This window comes from Myripristis murdjan, chromosome 11 (genome assembly GCF_902150065.1).
Source record: "Myripristis murdjan chromosome 11, fMyrMur1.1, whole genome shotgun sequence".
Classification (NCBI taxonomy): domain Eukaryota; kingdom Metazoa; phylum Chordata; class Actinopteri; order Holocentriformes; family Holocentridae; genus Myripristis; species Myripristis murdjan.
In genome coordinates, this window is record NC_043990.1 from 11,356,535 (window position 1) to 11,373,067 (window position 16,533).

Below are 16,533 nucleotides of genomic sequence, written 5' to 3' on the forward strand. Positions count from 1 at the left end.
GCAACAGGCCAGCCATCTGCCGCCTCTTTATTCATTCATTAACATGTCGTCTTACCAGCACGAGCTGTCCCTTTGTGTGCGCGCGCGTGTGTGTGTGTGTGTGTACTTGTGCGTGAGCATACATCGCAACAGCCACTTGCGGCCAAGTGTGCATCACCACTGATGTTGTTGTCCACAGCCAACAGTTGTGTGTCAGACTGCCCAGTCACATGACGAGAGGCGGCTTGTGATTGGCCGGGATCCTGGGCTAAAAAGCTTGGCGCCGTCCCGGTTCATGAGTTTGCGGTGACCGCAGCAGAGTGGGCACAGTCGTACGGACATGAAAAGGATCTAACTGTGAGGAATCTCTGGAGAAATAAGAAGCATCTTGACCTGGGAGAATAGAAAGGAGAAGGTGGATCCATTGAAAACAGTCAAGGGATGACATAACCAAAGAAATGAGGATCTTACAGCTGAATGAATGTGTCAAAGTAAGCCAATGATTGATTATTTCTTGCTTGTAACGAAGAGCTTCAGTCATTTGAGTGATGGTTGAGTGATGCAGGACAGGACGACCAGGGCAGCGTGACCTGATGGTCTCTGAATAAATGAAGCGTCCAACCAAGAGTAGTGGTGAATGAACTTTGATTCATCATGAACGCCAGTCACTGCCTGCACACTGCCACTGAACAACTACCAGCATGCATCTTCAGCCAAAAGTGGGCTATATAAGGAAAGTCAAAGGATTTTTATACGGCTCTGAGGCAGAGACTGAGTTGTTTACCTGGGAACCTGGGATCCTGATATATTGAGCATCAAGTCAGCTGTATTGGCATGTCTGTCTTATCTAAATGAGCTGTTTGATTTACTGTAGCCTGGTTAGTAGACTGAAAATGATGATTCACTGCCAGTTTATGTTAACAAAACTCAGAATGTTTTATTACGGGTGTTATGTTAAAATGATTTTTTTTTTATCAATACTTTTTTAAACTCTTATATGGCATTGAATTTCTCTAATTTTCCTTTTCCTTTTCCAGGTCTTAAGCTTTAACCAGCATACCTAAGAAACGGGACGTGAAGCAAACCGAACCAAAGTACTTCCATACCAAAGCAACCCAACCCAAACCAAACCAAACAAAACAAAGCCTGACCCAAACTGTGCAAAGCCTGAACCCATCAGCTGCTGTTGTCAAGATGAAGATGGATAGCGCCCAGGCAGACATGAGCGAGTGGAGGGAGGCAGACTTCGCCCTCAACTGCACCTACATTGTGCCAGACCAGGTTTCAGACCCCAGCTTCAGCCTGCCCAAAGCCATGACCTCCATCCCACGCAACCTCACCTTTGAATACAGCACAGACAATGAGGTAAGAGAAAACCATAATATTGCGTTATTGTACATTGAATTGTAGCTGTATTTTTTTTGTTTGTTTGTTTTTTTTGTTTTTAAACAGCATGTTATTTAAACATTATCAGAGTAAATACAATCAGTATATACCATTAGAGCTGGGCGACAATTCAATATTATCAATTATTGTATTTCTGTACAATCATGTTGCGATAATATGCTGATTTTGTGATATATAGTTATACTGTCTATATTCACAACAAGATATTTTCATTACTTTTTATTTACAACTGTTTAAAAAAAAAACATCTTTACATTTATACATAACATGTAGCTTCAGAAACACAAGTAATGATTAAGGTCACACTTTTTCTTTATCCCATTTAGTTCAATGGGATTATTATTTAACATGTGACTTTGCATACAGGTCATATTCTGATGTTGAAAAAAAAAAAAAAAAAGATCCTGATGATTACTGAGGTATTGCTTTCAACCATGTCATCCACTTCTATTTGCTATTCAACATCAATCAGCTGACCTGCGAGTGTTACAAAAGATCAACAAAGTGCATATTATGTATTTACAACTAACGTCAACCGTAGTACACACTCACCATCCCTGATGTTGTCTGAGAAAAGTGTCTTTTTTTTTCAGATGTGAGCGTTAACAGTGTGTACCTTTCAAAACATTAATACTGTTACGTAACGTTCTGTTCAGCCATCTGTATTGGGTTAATTTGAACAATAGATTTGCTGACTAATGAGTTCTCGACACACTTACAGTAAGTACGCCGTGGCCGTGAATGAATGTGGACCAGTGGACACGAGGTCACTGTCAGCTTTAGGTCAGGGGCCGTTTTACGTCTTCTGGCCACTTCTACTTTCATTACATCAATCCACTCAACAGGCAAACTTTTTTTCTTTTTCTTTTTTAGCCCTTGTGAGATCCTCTAAGCCCATTTAAGTGTCTGGGTTAATGTTACATACATATGCACGCATGCAAGCACAAAGTCAGGACACACACACACACATTGCCTCGCAGAGTAAGATGTCAAGGATCAGGCTGGCTTCCACCAGGCCATCTAATCGCATCAAGACTTCCCTCCCCTCGTTTTTTTTTCTTTTGACTTTTCATCCCTCCCACCCCCTCTTTCCTGCCTGCTGCCCTCACTCAGCCAGGTGACTCAGGACAATAATGTACAATGGCTTCGTTTCAACCAGAAGGAGCTTCCTGTCACCTGTTAGCTAATTTTTTGTGGGAACAATACGCCCTGGCGTGTATATGCCAATCAACCAGCTGACTTCGCAGGAAGATCAGGAATCTGCCTGGAAACTTATGGTATTGCAGACATGCCTTTGGCAAGATATTTATGAAGTGTGTTGAGCTAGAGCTCTCTCACGCTCACTTACATTATTATATGGCTGCTCTCGACACTTTTTCTGTGGTCGACTTTGCCCTCCCCTTCCTCTTTTATCTGTCCTGACCCAGGCAGCACTTTCTGCCATTGTTCCTCTTCTCTGTCTCTCAGTTTGTCATCTCTTCCTCTCTCTGCTGCATTTTTTCAGCCCGAAGATGAGATAGATGTGAAAACTGTGGTTATAACTTCAGAGTTAGGGTTTATTTGCACCGTTCACCCCACATGCACCAACAAACACATCCTAAAAAAAGGTTTTGCACAGTAGCACTTGCTGGAACCACACAAAATTTCACAGCGTGCATGCATGCAAAGCATCAAAAGTTGTGTGTATATGTATGTGTACGATAAAACTCCTCTGCAGCAAAGTATGTTTACCCATGATGAGAAGCTGCTAATGACTGTTAAGTTTGCTGTTTTAAGTTTTATCTTACACCAGGTCTGCTGTTGCGTTAGGATCAGTACAAAACAAAGAGCTCTTTGAAGCACAACTGTGTGACTGCTTTTGTTATGAAATCAGATGAGCACACTGTCATGTAAACACACACGCACACATATACACACGTGGGCAGTCAAACACACACCGTTGCCAGTAAGGTGCCTTGCCCAGACTGGCTCTTTTCCCTTGAATAATTTTTCTCACAACCAACGGTGTTATGTAGCCTTTTCTTGTTGAGTAGCTGTCACTTGAGCGGGAAAAATGTATTCCTGAGGGCAGTCATAAAAGGCAGCCTTTCCGTTGTGTGGGTGTGTGAGCCGGCATGGTTAGACTTAAGTCTAAGGTGTGACAGATGCTATATCGGGAATGTTTTGAAGGCAGGGATTTTACACAGGTGAGTGTGAAGTGTTGCTGATACAGTGTCAGCACAGTGGAACTGCTTAGTCAGAGAAGCGGGCATTGTCTGTCTGACACACAGGTACTGGAAGACAGGATTGTTTTATGGCAGCGCCCACTCTCAGATGGATTGACTCACGTTTGTATCATTGCTCTTAGTAACCCTCTTGTTGCATCAACATCACAGTTCAAGCCCTTTAATTCCAGTATGTTGGGATCCAAATGACTGATACGGGTCAAAACTTTTGAAAACTGGTCCATTATTGAGCAAGAATGCTTCATCCGGCAGCCGCGAAACAGACTGCATAGTAATCAAACAGGGCAAGGTCGCCTGTCAAATTACATTTTTGCCACTGACAGATTCTGATTGTTGTTATAAGTGTCTGACAACATTATTATAATATTTTACTGAAAAATCGGCTTTTGTTATTGTTATGCTGTGTATGTGTATAAATCTCAGTCATTGCTTTCATACAAACCGTACATTATTACAAAAACATGTGATGACCACGGAGAAAATGCTGCCTACATCTTTATCGGTGTGTTAAAGGATGTATTTTTCTCCTGTATGTGTGTACTATATTTGGCTTTTCATGGTGGCCCCTGATTGGTTGACGCTGGATCTGGGGCATAAAAAATGTACACCCGAGAAATGTTGCCAGATGAAATGATCGTCCACCACAGGGACTAAAAGAAATACAATCATACCAACGACTTTTCCCATATTTATTGTTTTAGGTGTTGATGAATGTCCACAGTTCTATGTTAAGGTTGTAGGACTGTGGTGATAATTGTGAAGTGAAAATTGCCACCAAAAAATATTTTTTTACATTTTAGAAAGCGCTAGCCCTAAATACACAGAGCTACTTAGGAATGGAAAAGTCATGCCATGCGACTCATTATAACTAATCAAATCTGAACCATTATTATGGGGTATATGCCTATCATTTAGAATGGAATAAGCATGAAATTTAATGGTTGAATTTACATGGTTCTTACTGATGGGCTGACTCACTCATCTGTGCTTCATAGTGCACCCTAAAGAGAAAACACAGTTAATAAATCATTATGAATATAGTAGAGACTAGATGAGACTGTCCATTTTATATAAAAAATTGGCAAGTGTCAAAATATAACCTGGATATTAACTTTGAAACTGGATAATGGCCTTACATAATGACATGACTTAAACATTTTCATATTTCGCAAGACATATTAATGCTTCTACATTCTCTTTGCCGCCCAGATTTGACCAGAAACAACACAGAAGTCCTGAATGAATATGAATGAAACCCCTACTCACCACCTAAATTTGTGAAGATTATTTCATCACATCATGACAACAATATTACAATCGGAATAAAAGAAATGCACTTATGACTGCAAATAAAGTCAGGTCAGATTTCACCAAAATGCAGGCAGAGGGTTAAACAGAGCTCTCCAAATGTGATGAGTCTGAGAGAATACACTGACACAATAAGAGGCAAGAATAGGCTTGCTCGTTTTGTTATGCACACACAGCAGGATCATCTGCGCCCACACACTCGCTCATTCAAGCCGGGAGCTCAGTGTTGGTGTCCGGCTGCATGGAGGAGAGGAGCGGGTGGCCCGTATCTTTTTTTTTTTGTTGTTTTTTGTTTTTTTTGTTCCTGTGACGTCCCGAAGTGTGCCAGGAAAGCTGGGAGGTTAAGAGGGTTGGGGAAGGGAGGAGGGGGACACGTGGCAGATGGGGCGTTAGTGGGTGTGGGTAGGAGAGAGAGGTGGCGTTGGGGTAAGGGAGGGGGGTGTAGAGGTGGAGCAGGGGGGGGATCTAGGTTAAACCCTTGATGATTAACTTTCGTTTGGGACAGCGAGCCAGCCAGGCATCAGACTTCAACCTTGCAAGCTTTTTTTAAGGGGAGGGTAGAGGAGTGTGGCAGCATGGGCCCATTTAAAAAGCATTAGCTGCTCCTCCTCTTATCCTCTTTTCTTTTCATTCCTCCACACTCTTCCCTCCGTCCTTCTCCCCCCACTTCATCCCAAACCTGGCCGAGCCGAGCAGTTAAGCAGCGGCGGCCCGGCGCTACAGCGACTCGTTAGTCACGCAACGCCAGTGACACACAATGTCCCTGTCACACTTGTTCATTTCATCGTCTCCTTCGCCTGCCAGTCCTTCGTTACCCCTCCTCCCCATCCAGCACGCTACACGCACATCCCTCACGCCCAGTCGCTCCTCCAATTACATCAAAGCTCATAAACAAAAACAAAAATCTGTGCTCTTCATAATGTCATTTCATTTATGAGGTTTATGTGGTGTTGCTTTTGGATATGGAGCTGTAAACATCCATTTGAGGGACAATTTGAATTCTACTTCCTCAATAGCAGGAAGGGTCGGTGGGGTGTGTGTGTGTGTGAAGGGGGGGGGGGTGGGAGTTGGAGTTTAAAGTTTGAAGACAAAGCTCCTTCAGGGCCCTGACGCTGAGGTTGCGTCCCACAGATGCCACGGACTGTTGGTGTGTGTGTGTGTGTGCGTGCGTGTGTGTCGGCTGTGTCACTGTGTCTATGGAAGTGTGAATTGGACAGCTGTTCCCGGCAAAGGGGAAGGAGCTGACATATCTTATTGTTCCCCTCAAGATATATATTTTTTAATCATTGTCAATGATTTAATGGAATTTAACTTGACAACCCTGCCAAAGACATGAATCAGCTTCCTGCAGGACACGTGACAGTTGAATAGACTCATCCCTACGTGCCATAATGATAACCACTTTCCTGGGAAAAATGCGTAACAGGATGATGCTGAATGATCCAAACCAATGCTTCTGAAATGTCTATTCTGACACTGCGTTAAACTCTCTCTCTCCCTCTCTCTCTCTCTCTCTCTCTCTCTCTCTCTCTCTCTCTCTCTCTCTCTCTCTCTCTCTCTCTCTCTACCTGTCTATCTATCTCTCTCTCCCGGGTGCTTATGAAGACTGCAGGTCAGAGATCAGTGGAGTAGGTCAGAGAAAGTGTAATTCCCTTCATTCGTTTAACTCATTAGCGTAGAAAGTGGGTCACCTTAGGGTTTTTTTTTTTTTTTTACCGTGTGTTGGTTCGAGCGCCGTCTGGGTCAGCATGTCAGAGCCGTCAGACACGAGGCCAATATCCTGCTCAACAGAGACAGCAGATCATGTGTTATCTAATACAACAACTGGCATGCATTTAAAGATGTGACACCTGCAGGTGAATGTGATATCTATGGAGAATGCACTTGATGTGGTGGCTACATCTCAACACACCTAAAATAGCGAGAATTCACACAGCCGCACCGTAAACAATCCTTTTTATTCAATACATTAATAGACTAGTGAATTTTTTTTTTGGCTTTTCTATGAACCTTACAAGTGTGTTGGAATTTCAGTGTATAGAACAAGCCATTTATTCTATTGTTCAGTATTAAAATCAACTTCAATTTCAATGGCACATTCTGCAGATAAACGTATCCAAACTTCAGTGCCTCTGTCGTTGCAATCAGCACTGCAGCAAGCATTTCTGAATTGGAGCTCAGTAACAAAATAATCCAAGTAATCTAACCCTTGTGAGAGTGAAATGTATCCCCGAGTCCCATCCTGAAAAATGCATTTTTTCCCACTTTAATATTCGGTTTTGTTACAACCAAGCTGCCACAAACCCAGAAGCAGACGGGGTTCTTATTAACTAGAGGCTTCTGCAATGCTGTTCTATTACGGCGTTGTTCTCGTCAAGACGCGCCATATTTGCAGCTTACAGCACTGATATCGATATTGGCTAAACTAAATTAACAAGATATTAATTGACATATTTTGTTTGTCTTCCAGGTGACAGGCGTGTTCAGCAAAGAGTACATTCCCCAAGGGACTCGCTTTGGCCCCCTGCAGGGAGACATCTACACCAAAGACAGCGTCCCCAAACAGGCCAACAGGAAATACTTCTGGAGGGTAAGGGGAAGACACACATACATGCACACTCTCACACACACACACACACACGCACGCATTCACATTCATGTTTACGCATCGAGGCGTCCGGTAATCGAGCTCATAAACTGATACTGAGGATTCAAGAGGGGGAACTTGTCTCCCTGTGTGAGAAAAGACCCTGGGAATTGTTTGAAAAAAAGAGATGGGAGGGACAAAATGACCTACATTCATCTTCCTTTTTACTCTAATTTAACAGAACCAAAAAGCATTGCTCAGACAGTTTCATATGAGGTCTGCGCCTGTGCGTCAGAAAGGAAGAAACACCAATGCTTTCACACAGATTGTCAAACTTTTTTAGAGGAAGTTGTGAGAGCTACTGACGCGCAACAATAGAGGTTCTCTCACACAGTCATTGCGGCAGGCTTACCGGCACTTGGGTCCTATTGAACATATATCAAAGCACACACACACACACAGAGGAAGGGACTATTCTCTTCTTTAACACGCACGCATACACACACATCCTTCTCTTTCTTTCGCCCCGCAGGTCTTTTCCTCCTGCTTTCCTTTCTCTGTCCTTGTCACGGCTTGTGTCACTCAGGAGTTTTTTTCAGCTGAGTCAATTCCTATAAGGACTTTTTTGCTACAATCCTACGTATTTTCCTTCCGGGTTTGCTTCCTGTAACCCTGCGGCAGGGGCGTTCCTACCCCTGCCAGTGAAAGTCTGACGTGTTGTGGGAGTAATTATGCTCTTGCTCTCTCATGAGACAGGCGAAGGCGTGTGCGGGTGTGGGTGTGTGTGTGTGTGTGTGTGTGTGTGTGTCCTTCTGCTTTGTGCGTGTGTTTGTCAAAAGCAGCTGTGAGGAACATTTCCTTTTTGTCTCGTGTTTAATTCATGTGGGAAACGTCTCCAGTTCATCCCAGTGCATGAGTGAAATATATTGACAGGGTTAGGAAAAACAAAATTAAAACCCTGGCTGAGAAGAGCGAGAGGGAGAGAGAAAGAGAAAATGAGAGTCAGAGGGAGCGAGAGAATGAGCTGTGGGTGTGTGTGTGTGAGAGAGTGTGTGTGAGTGTTTGGGCCACGCCTCCACTCCATGCTGATAAAGCCAGGACAGAAGTCATGAACAAACACATACATGAGAGAGTTACACACAGGACACACAGCTCAGACTTGCAGTGCTCAACCAAAGAGGCAGAATATTACTAACAGCCGAGGAGGACATAGGAAATCTATCTGTACATGGCAGAGGTGAATTTACATTTTCACATTACATTATTTTTTTAAAATCTTGATTTAATGTGTGTATCTCATCTTTGATGAATTTATGTGGATTTTAGCAGTTTCCATTATATCTATGAAATAGGTATTTTAGATTAAAGGTGAAACTATTCTATATATTTAGTCTTTATTGTATATATTTCTGTATTTATTCTATTCTATTTAATTTTATTTTTATGTTTCTGTTGTTTCTATTGATAATTTCTATTGCTGTTGTAACATAAGAATTTCTCAGTTTGGGATCAATAAAGTAAATCTATCTATCTATCTATCTATCTATCTATCTATCTATCTAATTTTGATTATGTTTTTAATAATTTTTGCTTAATAGTGTTGAATAAGGTCACTGCAGCAAATGGGCAATGGAGCAAAGCTATGCTATGGCCATACCATAATAAAACAGATAATAATTATTCATTATGTTACATACAGGTATGGCATGTTGACAAGTGCCAGGTGACATGTGAGTGTATGTTTTAATCCTATCCTCTGTCTCCTCTCCTTGTGCAGATCTACAGTGGCAGGCAGCTTCACCACTTCATCGATGGCTATGACGTCCACAAGAGCAACTGGATGCGTTACGTCAACCCGGCCCGCTCGCTGGCTGAACAGAACCTGGTGGCGTGCCAGAACGGCCAGGACGTCTACTTTTACACCATCCGGCCCGTAGAGCCCAAGCAGGAGCTTCTCGTCTGGTACAGCCATGAGTTTGCCCAGAGGCTCTGCGGCCAGCAGGACGACATCAAACAGAGTGAGTGAGATCTTCATTCATCAATCCATGAGGCGCTCGGCTCAAAACTGACAGCCACCACTGTAGAAAAAAAGTCACACCTAGCTCTTAAACACCACTGGTGTCACCTTTGAAACATAAGCAAACAGGATACGATACAGAGATGATGAAACACCATGAGACAAAACGTACAATAAACACATTTGGTGTGTTTGATCTCCCTTTTACATTCAATCTCAGTGAAGACAGAGTAGGCGAGGAGGATTCGGTGACAGACTGCTGTTTTTGAGGGGAGGATGCATGAGAAAGCACAGGAATCTGATATTCTACATCTGATAAAATGACAGATTTAGACCCTTGGCAGGGCGTAAGCACATAGCAAAGATGACAGTGTATTTTTAATTCTTTTTCTTCAAAGCAGATGAAAGACAGTGTGCCTTTTCCCACGGATAACATCAGATTTTATCAAATAAATTGTTCACCTTCAGGGTTTTTTATTTTTCTAAATTGTTTTTTTTTCTCTGTCAGGTTTTTCTGTAATCACCAAAATATTTCTTGTCGCCACTGCCTTGTCTTTGTATGAAATACACTGATTTTCCTCACAATAACTCTGTATATAATTTCACTTGTTCTGTGGTACACCACAAATTTACATCCACACACAGCCTCAGACACCGAACAGGGAAACAGATGCATGCACCTTGGCACACACACACGCATGCACCTACCCACCCACACACACCTACAATCTCTCAACAGTCTTACCATTTTATAATATGTAGGAAACAGTGGGGAAATTCAAGGAGAACAGAAAAATCTAAGGGAAAAAAAACTGTCGGTTAAAGTGGCATGTGAGTCATTTTGTTTCAGCAATTAGTAGAATTGCAAGTCATTCCCTCACCATCCTCAGCAATTCTCTGTTGCCACAATGTGCGATGATTCATAGCCACTGGATACAACACATGCATAGCCAGTTAACCTGGTGACTAATGCTATTGGAGCATCATTACATTGTTTTATTACCTTAAGTGACTGTAAAACTCCCATAGTGATCAGCAGATACCATAATCATGGCTGAGCTAACAACCAAGCTGGGCAAAAAAAAAAAAAAAAAAAAAAAAAAAAAAAGAAAAAAAAGGAAAATGAAAAATAGGTTGTGTCAAATTGAAAAAAAAAAAAAAAAGGTTGATGTTTCATGTCTTCTCGAAATCTTTTTTTGTAAGACACCTACCCAGAAAACCATTTCAGAAATGAAACTCATTCATGCTGTACAGCTGCTCATACATGACATGCAGGCCCACGCAATTTACAACTCACACACTCACCCACGCCAAATCACTACTATCTCAGCAGTGACAAACAGTGTCATCTAAAAACTGAAACTACTATCATTTACCATAAGAGGGAGTGCCTTCTGTGGGAGGATGTGTTTCGGTGTGTGTGTGTGTGTGTGTGTGTGTGGAGAGACATATTTAGGAATCCAAAAGATAAAGGTTTGTGCAGTGCAAAGACGCTGTATATTACTTATTCTATATAATTTGAAAAATAAATTGTCTGTTGTTAAACATAAAAAAAACCTCCATCGTAACAGGTCATTTAATCTCGTATTTACTCTTAAAATCTTTCTTTTCTTAAAACAAATGGAAAAAAATCTGCCAGTAGGATGCGATAATCCCACTTGTCTCCGGTACTGATCAACTTGTTTCCAGAATTGAAACTCATAAATCAAGTGTCAGTTTATTGTTAGTAGTGGGCTGATCTGCCTTACTTTGCTTTGTTTCAGCATATGTATACTTGTTCCATGAAAAAAACAAAAAAACAAACAAAAAAAACCCCAAAAAACAAGTGATTCTGCACTGGAAACAAGGGGGATTATTCCATCTCACAGGCAGATTTTTAGCTTCTTCTAACTTGATGCAATTTGTTTTTTTCTTTTATAACTCAATACCCAGTACTCAGCTTTTCATTTTCTCTCTTACAGAACACATCAGCGTTGACCAAGACTGCGAGCCAGAGTACACCAAACAGCACCTACCTCAGCAGGCCTGGCTCCGCGACGAGATAAAAGAAGAGAAGGATGAGGAAGCAGAGGAGAAGATTGACGTGGAGGTCCTGGAGAGAGACACGCCGCCCGACACGCCTGATGACCAGATCATGGACTTCAGCAAAAAGGTCGAGAAGGAGGAGAAGGAGGATAGACATGCAGAGGACCGAGGTGCCATCCCCTCCCCTCAGCCTGAACACAGAGAAGCCAGCCTGGGCTTGAATCACTCCTACCTCCCTGAACACCATCCTGCGCTCCCCTCCCCGCACCGTAACCTCCCCCTGCATCTCCACGGCCTCTATGGCCACAGAGAAGGCCTTGTGTCTTCTTACCCACTCTACCCCCACTCCAGACCCCTCCAGCCTCCCTACCAGCTCTTCCCCCCCTACAACCCTCACTATCCTCGCCTCCTGGTCCCCCAGTACTCCCCACCTTTCCCTGGGATGCTGCCCTCTAGAGGTCCCATGCGGTACAGCAACTACCTTGGCACTGACGGACTCCCGTACCCCCCCATCGGCCAGCCCAGCCTGCTTCCGGTCTCCTTGCCTTACCCTCCATCGCCACAGGGAGGGTTGAAGGAGCGAACCCCCAACATGTCACCACCCCGCGGTGCTCCAGCCACCCCGGAGCTTTCCCCTCTCCCAAAGCCCAGCAGCCAAAATCAGACGCCCCAGCACTCTCCATCTGGCTGCGAGGAGGCCATGAACCTCAGCCTGGCTACAACCAAAAGCAGCTTATCAGCGCCGCGCAACGGCCCTGGTTACAAATCCCTCCCCTACCCACTAAAAAAGCAGAATGGGAAGATCAAGTATGAATGTAACGTCTGCCTCAAGACTTTCGGACAGCTGTCTAATCTCAAGGTGAGGGGTCAGAGTCTTAGTGGGATGAAATAATCTCACTTGTTTCCAAATTGGAAATTTGGAAGCTGGAATTGTATTTTCTTGAATCAAATGTCAAAAAAGTCCTGAAACAAATGAAATTGAAATGTAAACCAGTGGAGTTTTTTTTTTTTTTTTTTTTTTTTTTCAAGATTTTAAAACCGAATGAGACTAAATCAGTTGTTAAGATGGAGTGTTACTCCTCCCTGCATTTACTGGCATTGATGCTTAACTCATGTCTTTTTGTTTGGTCGGTGCAATTGTAGGTCCACCTGCGAGTGCACAGTGGAGAGAGGCCGTTTCAGTGTAACCTGTGTAAGAAGAGCTTTACCCAGCTGGCTCACCTCCAAAAACACCACCTGGTCCACACGGGGGAGAAACCACACGAATGCCAGGTGAGCTGAAAATAATAACCTGTGTGCATGTGATTTGTTTTCTCTTTACGAGCCTCTTCCAGTGTTAACCACACATTCACACTGGCATGTGCGTAAATCACAAAGAGAAAATCAAGAGAGAGCGAGAAAGGAAAGGAGACAAGAAAATGCGAGAGATATGTATGAGGACACTTTATACGTATGAATGCTCCTCTCACGCACACATGCCATTCTGGTAATTCAGGGTGTCTGTTGCACTTTCATTAAGCCACTACCCAGCTTGTGATGTATAGGAATCTGTGCTTTTGTTTGCCACTACAACTATGTGGGCGTGGTTGCTGTTTTTTTTCTCTGCTTGGTGACTTGTTATTCTTGTGTCGTAATTTACCAGATGAATAAAAACTGGTCTCAGATAAAGCCGTGTTGACGTAAAAAGAAAGAAAGCAGTACCTCCTTTTTGTCTGACAGCAACATGTTTTTTTTTTCCAGCGGGCTGGAAGAACATGGTCAACATCCTTTTCAGTCTACTCTTTTTTTTTAAAGAATAGTTCACATATGTTGAACTAACATTAGATTCAGATTCAGAAAGCTTTATTGTCTGTCGTAACAGAAAATTTTCTTTGACGTGGCTCAACATATAAAAACAGTAGACAATACACTGACTAGAAACAGCCTCCTGTTATTGAACAGATAGCCCTCTGGTTAGCTATCTTTAAAACAAAACCATCTCAATCCACTCACATTTAACAGCAGTTTTGCAAATGTCAGCCATATGATTGCTGAGTGCAGTAGGACAATATTTTTGCTGATAATACTGATTACCATTGTACTGTGGCAATATTCCAAGGTGTTATGCTGCCTTGAATGAGCAGAAAATAAGACCAATTTGGGTTTCCACTTTCAAAATAAAGATATAATAGTTCAAGGGCTGCATATATTTGCTGTGCAGAATACAAACAAAGAGAGACTACACAGGAAACGGAAAAGATCACCTTTGATTACAATAGTCAGTGCATGTCAAAACATGTCAAAAGCCTTACACCATAGCTCACATTAATAGAAGCTCTAACTTTTCATCCCACTCTTCCCAGGTGTGCCATAAGCGGTTCAGCAGCACCAGCAATTTGAAGACGCACCTGCGCCTCCATTCTGGGGAGAAGCCTTACCAATGTAAGCTGTGCAACACCAAGTTCACCCAGTACATTCACCTGAAACTGCACCGCCGCCTTCACAGCACCCGCGACCATCCCTACCGCTGCCAGCTGTGTGCTCAGGCCTTCGTCCACCGCTTCTCCCTGCGCACCCACCAGCGCAGCTGCTGCCCGGCTAACTCCAGCGTTCCCGTCAATGTGCACATGAAAGAGATGGTGGAGCAGTTTGATGCCAGCCAAGAGGCGGATGCACTCACAGAGGCAGCGTCTCCAGCACAGGTGGAGGCAGCTGTAGAGCGCTGGGTGGCTCGTAAGTTGGAAGGGTGCGAGGGGAAGGAGGACCAGAAGGAAGCAACCCTGCTGCTTAAGGCTCTGACGGCAGCCATTAACACCCCAGCGATGCCTGTGGCCCAATCAGCTGCACCGACATCACACCACAGCCCTCAGCTGGCCTATCAGGAGAGGGCTAGTGTGGTTCATCTCTACAAACGGCCAGTGGTGAAGGCAGAAGGACAGTGAGGAGGAGGTGAAAGTTCACGTACAGCAAAGGGACAGAAGGACATTGTTGGACATTGATGAAGTCTGCATACAGTAGGTGTGCAGCCAAAAAAAAAAAAAAAGAAAAAAAAAAGAAACGTCGCCAAATAAAACTCCCTTGTTTGTCCAAGTAGCACAAAACAGGGAGGTAACCCAGTCACAATCCAATGAGCGCAGCACCAAAAGAAGAGCATTCCAAAGACTGGTCGAGGGTATTCAGTGATTGCACTTCCACCCATAACTCTGTTCAATTTAAAAGAAAGAAAAGAGATTGGGTGTTTTTTTGAAGCTGTGAAATACTTACAAATGTCACTCAGGTAGCCAAGTGTTTGCTTTGTTTGTGCTTTAATTTATTTCTTTTATTGGAGACCTTGAGTCATCTATATTTATTTAGCTGAATAATTTGTTCTGTTAGTGTTTTTCACACAAATGTTGACATCCCATGGAGACTCGGTGTCCTAGGAAAACCACAAAAGCAACTGGAAAGACTGCATGCAACAACAGCATCGTCTTAACTTGTGGATGAAACGTCACTCGTCCCTTGCCACCAGTGGTTATCTATGGTGAAACTTTGTGTGAGTGTGTGTTAGAACTTGTGTGTGTATGTGTTAAAGTGGGAATGAACGAGATGGCGCACAGCGGTACCACCAACCGCGTTCCTGACAATCTGATACTTCAGTTTTGCTTTTTGCAATATTCTTTGTGATAAAAAAGGGAAAGATCAGGTATCTTAACACAGTGTATAACCATTTGCCAAAATATAAAGAATAAAAACATAAACGGGGCATATTACTTTGTCTAGCACATTTTTTTTTTTTTTTTTTTGAATGATTTATTTTACAACACATTCTAATGTAAAAAGTGAGGAAAGGGACCCAGATTTCATGAAAGCTTGAACACCTTTTACTGCGATTGCCCAGCAACTTCTGAGGAGTTTTTGGCATGTAGACAGGTATCAAAGAATTAAAGACACACTCTGCTGATCAGAGGCCAGTGCTACTAAAAATATATGTGCTGTAGATTCAGTGTGATCACATTATCACAACAACACTCTAGTAAAATGTACATGACATCCCCATACTCATTATGCTCTCTTTTATTAGGCTATTTCCATTGCGTTTATGTTGAAACTTCCTCCTGAGGGACTAGGTATATTGCTGTGTAGCTTTCTGCTGGATTCAAATGTTTCAGCGCTATTTCTTACATACAAGGCTTTACTGTTAATGCTAGTCATCACAAGCTTCATCCAAATATTAATTCAGCTATATCAGCTACAGCCAAGTAGGGTAAATAGACTTTGTTACTGCTAAAATACTGCTGTATTGTGCACTCAGGTGACTGGCTTTAGATTTATGTTTTCTGATTGTGACTATGTGTATATCGGTATTTTATATCTGACATAAGACAAAAAATTTCTAAATTATTACTTTCTTGTTTCTTAGCACTGGAAAAAATGAGCTAAATCCATTGCTTTGATGTTACTGAAAACCAGAATGCAAGAACTATGTTTCAACAATTTACTACTGAGTCAATAATGTATTTCTTATATCAAATTTGTAGTGCTTTTTTTGTACAGTATGTTTGTCTATGTAGTTTATTTTTGGAGACAGGCTATGAGATGTTAATAATTTATATGTGAGAGACTATTTTGATGATACTTTTATATTTACATGATGTAGCATATTAAACTTATTGTTTCTTTACACTTGCTGTGTGTGTCTAAATTCCTGTTTTTCGCTCCATGATCAAGCACTTGCGTGGTTTCATTCCGGTGTAAGACTAATTTGTACCAATAATGGAAAAAATACTGCAGTAGTTAGGTTTCTGTACAAGAACACTATAGGTAAAAGTGCGCTGACATGTTATTGAGGTCATGTAGACGGGAACACAAGCCGGTACGCCCCCACAGCATCTCGCTAGCACTCCCACTCTGTTGCTGGTGAGCAAACCTTAGAAAGTCCCACGTTGCAGCCCCCTCATTAGGGCTCGACTTCACTCTCTCTTTCCTAGAAAACACAGGAAACGAAATTGGTCACAAGTGAAACT

General features: G+C 42.5%; 1 protein-coding gene across 3 annotated transcripts; it reads left to right on the plus strand.

The window, feature by feature from the left end:
* The first annotated feature begins 298 nt into the window (after positions 1-298).
* On the plus strand, positions 299-16,190 carry prdm1b (PR domain containing 1b, with ZNF domain). 3 transcript variants are annotated; one of them, XM_030064377.1, is made up of 7 exons: positions 299-470; positions 1,017-1,344; positions 7,390-7,509; positions 9,284-9,524; positions 11,485-12,407; positions 12,692-12,820; positions 13,891-16,190. In XM_030064377.1, exons 2-7 carry the CDS (start codon positions 1,174-1,176, stop codon positions 14,467-14,469), a joined length of 2,163 nt encoding a protein of 720 aa, XP_029920237.1. In that variant the 5' UTR covers positions 299-470; positions 1,017-1,173; the 3' UTR covers positions 14,470-16,190. The 3 variants fall into 3 exon arrangements, with proteins under 3 accessions (XP_029920237.1, XP_029920238.1, XP_029920239.1); XM_030064378.1 differs by lacking the exon at positions 299-470 and having other exon boundaries at positions 971-1,344; XM_030064379.1 differs by lacking the exons at positions 299-470; positions 1,017-1,344; positions 7,390-7,509 and adding an exon at positions 8,657-8,743.
* The last annotated feature ends 343 nt before the right edge of the window (positions 16,191-16,533 follow it).

Excerpts from the sequence above, each read along its gene's own strand:
- prdm1b (XM_030064377.1), top strand. The coding sequence starts at position 1,174 with ATGAAGATGGATAGCGCCCAGGCAGACATGAGCGAGTGGAGGGAGGCA. Across the intron at positions 9,525-11,484 it reads GCAGGACGACATCAAACAGA|AACACATCAGCGTTGACCAA; the intron begins GTGAGTGAGATC and ends TCTCTCTTACAG. Across the intron at positions 12,821-13,890 it reads AGAAACCACACGAATGCCAG|GTGTGCCATAAGCGGTTCAG; the intron begins GTGAGCTGAAAA and ends CACTCTTCCCAG.